The sequence below is a fragment of the Crotalus tigris genome, unplaced genomic scaffold (genome assembly GCF_016545835.1).
Source record: "Crotalus tigris isolate CLP2741 ecotype Arizona unplaced genomic scaffold, ASM1654583v1 scf7180000018938.1368258, whole genome shotgun sequence".
NCBI classification, from domain to species: domain Eukaryota; kingdom Metazoa; phylum Chordata; class Lepidosauria; order Squamata; family Viperidae; genus Crotalus; species Crotalus tigris.
Window position 1 is genome coordinate 219,184 of NW_024097283.1, and position 8,148 is coordinate 227,331.

General features: G+C 40.8%; 1 protein-coding gene across 3 annotated transcripts in view; it reads left to right on the forward strand.

Annotated features, from left to right (window-relative positions):
* Nucleotides 1–7,912, forward strand: part of TSEN15 (tRNA splicing endonuclease subunit 15) — a 28,046-nt gene extending 20,134 nt beyond the window's left edge. The window contains exons 4-5 of one of the 3 annotated variants that reach the window (XM_039357642.1): nucleotides 1,769–1,888; nucleotides 7,613–7,748. In XM_039357642.1, coding sequence (XP_039213576.1) covers nucleotides 1,769–1,856 — 88 coding nt within the window. In that variant the 3' untranslated portion in view covers nucleotides 1,857–1,888; nucleotides 7,613–7,748. Of the gene's footprint in view, nucleotides 1–1,768; nucleotides 2,695–7,612 lie in introns of those variants that run through there. The other 2 variants (XM_039357639.1, XM_039357641.1) reach the window with 2 other exon arrangements.
* Nucleotides 7,913–8,148: the final 236 nt, after the last annotated feature.

An 8,148-nucleotide genomic window follows, 5' to 3' on the forward strand; every position in this document is an offset into this window, starting at 1 on the left:
TACTTTTAAGCAACACATGACTGTAGCAACATTAAATTAAAAAGAAAAACTTGAAATATTTTCTTGACACACTACTGCAACCTCTCATTTTGCAATGGGATATTTTATCCAATCTTAGCTTGCACTGGGTCAGCATTTGTTTGAAACATACAGAATAACAAAATACAAAGTGTTCCAGAGCATGTCTTTCAGAATATACTTGGTTTACCATTTGTGTTCTCCTGGTATAAGTAAGAATAAATTTTTAATACAAAAGAGTTCTATCTGGACAAAGTCAAATTCACATACTTTTTTTCCTCTCAAAAAAATTAAACATATAGTTGTTTGTATACACCAGAGGGCGCTTTTACACAAATCTTTGAAATCATGATACTCTACTTTTAATTACTATTACTTTTAATAGTAATCATAAAGAAATCATCCAATGTAAATAAATGGAACTTTTGCCATTCATAAATAAGCAATAACAAAATATCAAAACACATGACAGTGAGCCACAACAACAATGGATTGTGAATACTTGAAGTGTTTCAGTTCATAAAATAAATACTTTCTGTACCAAATGTTTTGCAGAATGTCTCCTGCTGTAATATCAGTAAATCTAAAACAACCAGATCTCTGCTTCAGAAATTAGAAATTCTAATCCTTTGCTACTCTTTAATGGTCATTCAGATTTTTGCACACCACATCTGGTAGCCCTAGAAAACTGCCATATAGGTCTGGAAAACAGAATTAAATTCTCTTTTTAATTAAAAAAAATCTGATTTTTAAAATTAAAATAATAGGGCTTTTTTCAAACTAAAGACAAGCACTAAAAAATAAAAGAACACCAAATCATAAAAAAATAAAAGAATCTTAAGAGAATAAAATTTGAGAGATGGGTTCCTTTTTTCTCTCTCTCTTTCTCTCTCTCTCTCATACACACACACACACACACGCACACACACGACACAGAAGGAGAGAGGAGAGAGAGAGAGAGAGAGAGAGAAACAGAGACAGAGAGGAATACATAGATGATTCTTGAAAAATACAAGCGTTTAATAGAGGTTTTCTGAGGGAATTAAGGATGGAATCACAACAGTACCATAGTTTGTAACATGTTTGCTTCTTGTATTATAGTGTATTGGGGCAAATTAATTGGCATTGTTATTAAAATACCACCAAAACTGTGATCAAGAAGGAAAATTGAAGGCATTGAAGGCATTGCTGCAAAAGAGTGCAAAACTGATACACACCAGAGGCAAGAATATTTCTTGTGCAGAGTTGGGAAAAAACAAAGACTGAATTATAGCTCCAGACTTTCTTAACAATTTCAGTGCTAGCTGGTAACTTGTGGTCTGGCTGGGGATAGTTCAGATACTTTCTCAAGTCTCCTTTACATTTATCTCAGCTCTAAAATGTAGACCGGATTAAGAAACAAAAGCCATATTGGTTTAAAACTCCTTTTATTGGAAGAGCTAGAGCACAGGTGTCAAACTCGCGACGTCATATGACATGTCGCGACATATCGTGACTTTTTTTCCATTGCCGGGCAATGGGGGGTCGAGGTTTTGACATGACGCATCCAGCCCACAGGTCGGCAGTTTGACACCCCTGAGCTAGAGGAACAGAAGCTTTCAACTCTGAATGTGCTCCCATTCCCCCCCCCACTTTAATCTTTGTGTGAATTCGGAAGGGCCTGTCTGAAGTATTTTCTTAAGTTTGTCTCTTGGAAGGAGCTCAAGTCTGATTGTTGCCTTGGTAACAAATCTTCCCTCTGTCCTTTAAGGCTATTCTCTATGCCCTCTACATCTTGGCTCTACAACCTGGCAACCAAGGACAGCAATCTACCAGACTGGGATCAGAAGCCTCCTTAGAAAAGCCAAACGCAAGCAGCAGCTGCAGCAGAGTGGGTTTTTTGTTTGTTTGTTTTTTTCATTTTCCAAAGGGAAAGGATGCTTGCTTTCTTGTGAAAAAAGAACAAAGGTATGCAGGGCTGGGAGATAATTTCCTGTGAGACTGAGGGCCAGAAGGATGGCAAGGAACATTCTGGTGAATAGGATCTTTGTAACTAATTATATGCCTCATGGCAACTGTTTGGTGGATGGGAAAACTCATCTATGCTCCCCATCAACTTTCTGTAAAAATACTTGCAACATATTTTCAAAGGGCCACCAGGCCCCAAAAGGTTGAGAGCCTTCTGGCAAACTCCCCCTTTCCTCCTGAATATTGGTGTGCTGAATTTCTTTTGTCTTCATTCTTGTCTTTTTTGCTGTTGTCTTCATTATTATAGTTGGTCTGATTCCAATGGGTAGTATTGTAATCAAACAAACTTGACGATGAACAGGCACAAAAACAGCTAGGGAAGTGATTGAAGCCTGGGAAATAGGCCCTTCATCATCCAACAGGGATGATGATTTACCACCAGCTTATGAAATACTTAGAAGACGACGGCTGGGCAGCACAAGCAAATGACAGCTAACAGAAAAGCCTGCCATAAATACACCAATCAGCATCTAAAGAGCCATATACAACAGGTGCTATTTAAATACCATACACAGAACAGTCCAAAGCACACACTCTAGAGAGAAGTTCTCTAAGGCAGGGCTTTTCAACCAGTGGTACAGGTACCACCTGTGGTACATTGGCACCTGGCAGGTGGTACGCGACCATCCTAGAAAAGTGGTAGCGGGGGAGGGAAATGAGCTGAACTGGTGGCAGCACCGCACAAGCCTGAGCGAGAGATGGCTGGAGCTGCAGGGCTGTCAGGGCTCAGTGGAAGCACCAGGATCGGTGCTTCATCGGGACTGTCAGGGCTCAGTGGAAGCGCCAGGATCAGCACCAGGCTCCAGCTGGAGCTCGGCGCTGATCCTGGCACTTCTGCTGAGCCCAGAAGAAGCGCTGATCAGCTGGAATGTTGCAGCATCTCCAGGGTCTCGTGATTTACATTCAGATGCTTGACAACAACAATATTTATGACGGCCACAGTGTCCCAGGGTCATGTGAAGTGACCAAAATTGCTGCAACCACCCAGCAGATGGGGGGAATAAAAACCAAACACCCCTCACCCCACCTTCACTGCCAATCTTCAACAGAAATGCTCACAACAATGAAAATCTGAGAAAGGAGGAAGAAAGTGGCTGGGTGGGCATGCAGATGTCTTCCTCGGCTGTGGCTTGGGGGGCACTTTTTTCAGTGCCATTGTAACTTTGAAAAGTCACTAAGTGAACTGTTGTAAGTCGAGAACTACCAGAACTTTATCACTTTTTTCTTTTTTTTTTTTTTTTGTCATCAAGTTTTTGGCACCTTGCTAGGTGACTGGTGGTACTTGGATGTTGCCATATCCTAAAAGTGGTACAATGGGTGAAAAGGTTGAAAAGCCCTGCTCTAAGGATGGGCTCCAGCATGAGTCTGAAAGTTTGGAAGACCTTTGGTCCCAGGGACTGATCCAGATTGGAGCCTACAACATTATCCTGGGACACGTATATATTTGCCTTCATTCACAAACAACTGTTTTTAAAAAGCTGCTTTGGGAGGCCTTGGTCCATTTGTTTTCATGCTCTTCTAGTTGTGACTCAGCAGACATTTATAGCCACATAAGATTTTTTTTAAAAAAAGCAAAAAAAGGAATATGTGCAGATGTACCTTATTCCAAAGTCTTGATCCTTACATGTTTTGAGGATTTTTCCTCAATTGTGTTAGAGTAGAGACTATGGAATGAAGAATACATGTAGCACATTTCTTCCATTTTTCTTCTTTTTTGGGACTAGAATCTCTGTTTCCATTGGCCTCATAAGAACAATCATCAATTTCAAGGGGCTTCAGATGCTCTAAACATCATCTGCATATTTTGCTATGAACCGGAATGAAAAACCTGTATTTTGTTTTGTGTTTTTCATTTCCTACCAACTTCCTGAATTACTGCTTTAAGCAGAGTCATGGTGGTGGTCTATTTCTGAAACACCCACCCTGTAGCTCCCTTGGTTACCTCTCTTACCCAGCTGCCATGTATCTTGGGATCTGGTGCTGATGTCTTCTGCCTAGTTTATAGGAGATGTCAAATTTCTCTAAAGTTTACTGTCTCTTAAAATATTGGAACCTGAGTTCATGTTCCTAAGTGATTATGCCCACAGTCACTAACTTTCTGATGCTGAGGGTAAAATTGCTTGATTGTGTAAACCAATTACATACAGAGGCACAATCCTATTGGGCCTTACTCAAGGAAAACAGCAGTACGTATGTGAAGTGTGTTAGAGGAATTGGCAGGACATGTGCTAATGGCAGCAGTACCCAGGCCACTATATTCCACATCTGAAATCTCATTCCATCCAGCAGGTATCCTGTTGTCAGAAAACTGTAAAAGTGGAATGTTTTAATATTTTACTAGATAACCAGTGGCCTGTTGAGATATTTCATTACAAAATACCCATGTACTCCTGTGCACCCATCCTGACCCTTGCTGTGTCTCTCTCATACCCTCACACACACCTTCATATTCATTCCAATCAACACTGCACATCATGTAACCTCCCCAACCAGCAGGGCATTTCTTACACAGCCCCCACCCACACCAGTGGGGAGGCCACACAGTAGTGTGACATGGTTTAGAGAGGACACTTGGAGGTGTGCGAGAGACGCTACATGGGTTGGGGTTGGTATGCAGAGGTGCAGCATGGCTGTGAAAGGTGTGTGGGGTGTGCACAGTAGTATGTGAAACATGCCATATGGGTCAGAAAGGATGCAAGAATGTCTGATGCAGTTCTAGTGCCAGGGGGATGGAGAGATTGTGCAGGTGTGGGAGTCTTTGCTTGTGGGAAACTGGCAAAGAATGCCTGCAAACACAATCAAGCTTACACTTCTTGTTGGCTTCCACGGTGACTTGTCAGGGAGCATTGAAAATGATGATCACATGATTGTTGCTGACTATAGTAGCATGGTGAGCTGAAGCAATAGCAGTACGGTGTTACTGACGCAGCCACAACTTCCCCAAATTTCATTTCCACAGGAGTAATGGCTTTTTATAAGTTAGCCCATTTGAGGTTCAAAAAGTGTTCCTTTATGATGCACCATTTTGCCCAACTGAAGATTATAAATAGGAAAACAGACATGAGAGTTTTAGTAACTGATAGATTAAGGGCTGTCTTATCTGGGCTGCAAAAGTGCAAAAAAACTATTAGAATGGATATATCATACTTAACTAGAAAACAAATTCATTTGGACTCTTTTGGGAAGATAAATCAAGTTTGGAGAATGGATTTATTATATTTAATCAGGCAACAATTGATAAGAGATGGTATTAAGAAGCAAACATGGATATTTGATCCAGAACAAATCAGGATAATCTGTTGGGACAATTTGGGATAGATAAAAAAACCGTGGTAAACTTTCTATGAGTTGATTACAATAGCAGTTTGTTAACAGAAGGTTTTGAAATTTCAATCTTGCTTTGTTTATTATTGTTCTACCTGTAAACTATTTTGTCATTAATATAGTACAGTGATGGCAAACCTTTTAGAGACCGAGTGTCCAAACTGCAACCCCAAACCCACTTATACATCGTTGGGTGCTGGATGGGCGTGGCCCATTGGGTGGGTGTGACCCATTGGGTGGGTGTGGCTGCGGTGGTAACAGCAGACTGGGTGGGACTAAAAAGTTCAATCAATCAATTCCAACTTTGCAAGATCTTTTTTTTCCCACGAGAAGTTGAAATTGACTGATTGATTGAACCTTTTTTTTTGTACACAGTGGCGGAGGCCTAAAGCAAAAAGGTTTTATAAAACCCAGCTGAAGGCCTAGGATTGGGGCGACGGCACACGTGCCCACAGAAAGGGTTCTGGGTGCCGCCTCTGGCACTCGTGCCATAGGTTCGCCACCACTGATATAGTAGATAGATGACAGGTTAATAACTTGCAAATAGAAGTAATAGTTTAAAAAACACCTGTTTTGCAAGGGTGTGTGAAATTCATATCATTGTAATATATTTATCAATATTCAACTAGGAGGGATGAGCTGTGTGGTGACCTAGAGGTGAAGATGCTCGCCTCCCATTTGGAAGGTTGAGAATGTTCAATCCTAGGCAGCGACAGATGTTTCTCTATCAGGGCACAAAGAGAAAATATCTGCTGCAAACTCCACGTAGGCATCAGGAAGGGCATCCGGCCAATAAACACTCAGCTCCATTCAGTTGCCCAAATAAAGGGAATAAAAGGTTGTAAAAAAAGTTCAACAGGGGGGATAATATGTACCCCGAAAATAAGCCCTAGTTTTGGGGCGAGGTGCATGCCTAAAAATCAAGCTAGGGTGGGGCAGTGGAGCTACTCCACATTCCCCACACCCACTTACCCTTGCAGCCAGGCCTCCCATGCCCCACACCTGCCTCACCTCACCGACCCACTTCTTCTGCAGCTGCTTGCTGCTGCTCATGCGTGCAGATCACCCCCAGGCTCATTTCGTCATTTCTACAGCTGAGAACCGAGCTCCAGATTGACACGCATGGTGGAAGCCAGGGGGCACTGTGTGCGTCAACCTAGAGCTCGATTCTTGGCTGAAGAGGCCTTTCCTGAAGGTCTCTGATGGTGAAATGGAGCCCGGGGATGATGCACATGTCAGTCCGGAGCTCGGTTCTCAGCTGCAGAGGCCTTTCCTGAAGACCCTGACAATGAAATGGAGGCTGGGGGTGACACGTGCATGCTAGCGGTGGTAAGCAGTCACAGAAGAACTGGGCAAGTTGGGTGGGACTGTCAGTGCCACTGCCATAAGGTGAGACTGTGGAAAAGACATCCCCAGAAAATAAGACCTTTTAGAGGCAAATAATAATAATAAGACTGAGGCTTATTTTGGGGGAAACATGGTATGTATAAGTTAGTGCTTTTTTAATGTATCTTTTTAATGTCTTGCTTCTTTTGTGATTTTTTTTGGCTTATTTCTGTTAATTTTGGGGGGGGAGTTTTGTATTTTAATTTTTTTTAATAAAATAAAAATAAAATTAAAAAACTATTAGATAGCCAGAAAGAAGTTTTATAATTTTATAATTCCTGTCCTGCTATTCAACAATCATCTGTATTCTGTAGCCCAAATATGGCAGCATTTATTTTCCAAAGCCCCCACAAGGGATGTGTCTCTATCAACAAGTGTCAGTTTTGGATGTCGAACGGTTGTTTCTAGAAGCATATAGTTGGCCTTTGTTGAATAGGAAAACCCGGTCTGAACTTTTTGTGCACTTCCAGTAATTCAACTAATATAGAAGCATTTCACATTCTCCATAAGTAAGTTTGAAACACAGATATCATATAGAAAAACAAAACTTTATTCCAGACTTGATGGGAGAAGAACTTTTGAGAGGAAGTTTCTTTTTTTTATCTCAATTTAAGACACCCCTCCATTCTTAGCTACCAAAAAATATTTTAAGATGTCTATAGCTCCTCTGCATATTGAGAACTAATTTGGTTAGTTAGATCTGTGTCCGAAACATATTTTTATATTTAATTAAAACTTGCTTTCCTTAGCTGAATAAATATAGTTTATATATGCTGATCTGATTATATAATCAGGCTATAGTCTACTAATTGTTACACACAATTATATTTGCTGTCTGAAATTCTACAGAAGCTTCCTCCAATTTTCTGTCTTCCAGACCTGTTGGACTTCAATCCCAGAATCCCACAGTCACATGTTCAACACATCTGGAAGATCCCAGGAGGTTGAAAGTTTTTTTTAATGCTTACATTACACTTAAGGCTGCCATTGTAAAGACAAATACCAGAACTCAAGGACAACACAACCTTCCAAAATAAAATACTTGGAGTATGTTGGAGGAAATACAGGGAAGGATGATTCCATGCAACACACACACAAACACACACACACACACCTGGTACAAATTGCACAATCTGAATACAATATGATTTTCCAACAGAGTAAAGGTCTACCAATATATTATTTTCTAAAATGGCATTCTTATCAATACATTTAATCTGAAACTCAGTCAAGCTTTGTCACCCTATCTTCACTTTCAGCTCAACCAGTTTAATAGCATCCAGATGATTTTGTACCTTAATCTTGGTTCTCTACACTCTCTCCACATTTACTGTCCCCCAAACATATGAAAAAGCTGGATGCAATAATAAGAATTCCTATCGATGCAGCAACAGGCCTCAGTGTTTGGGGGAA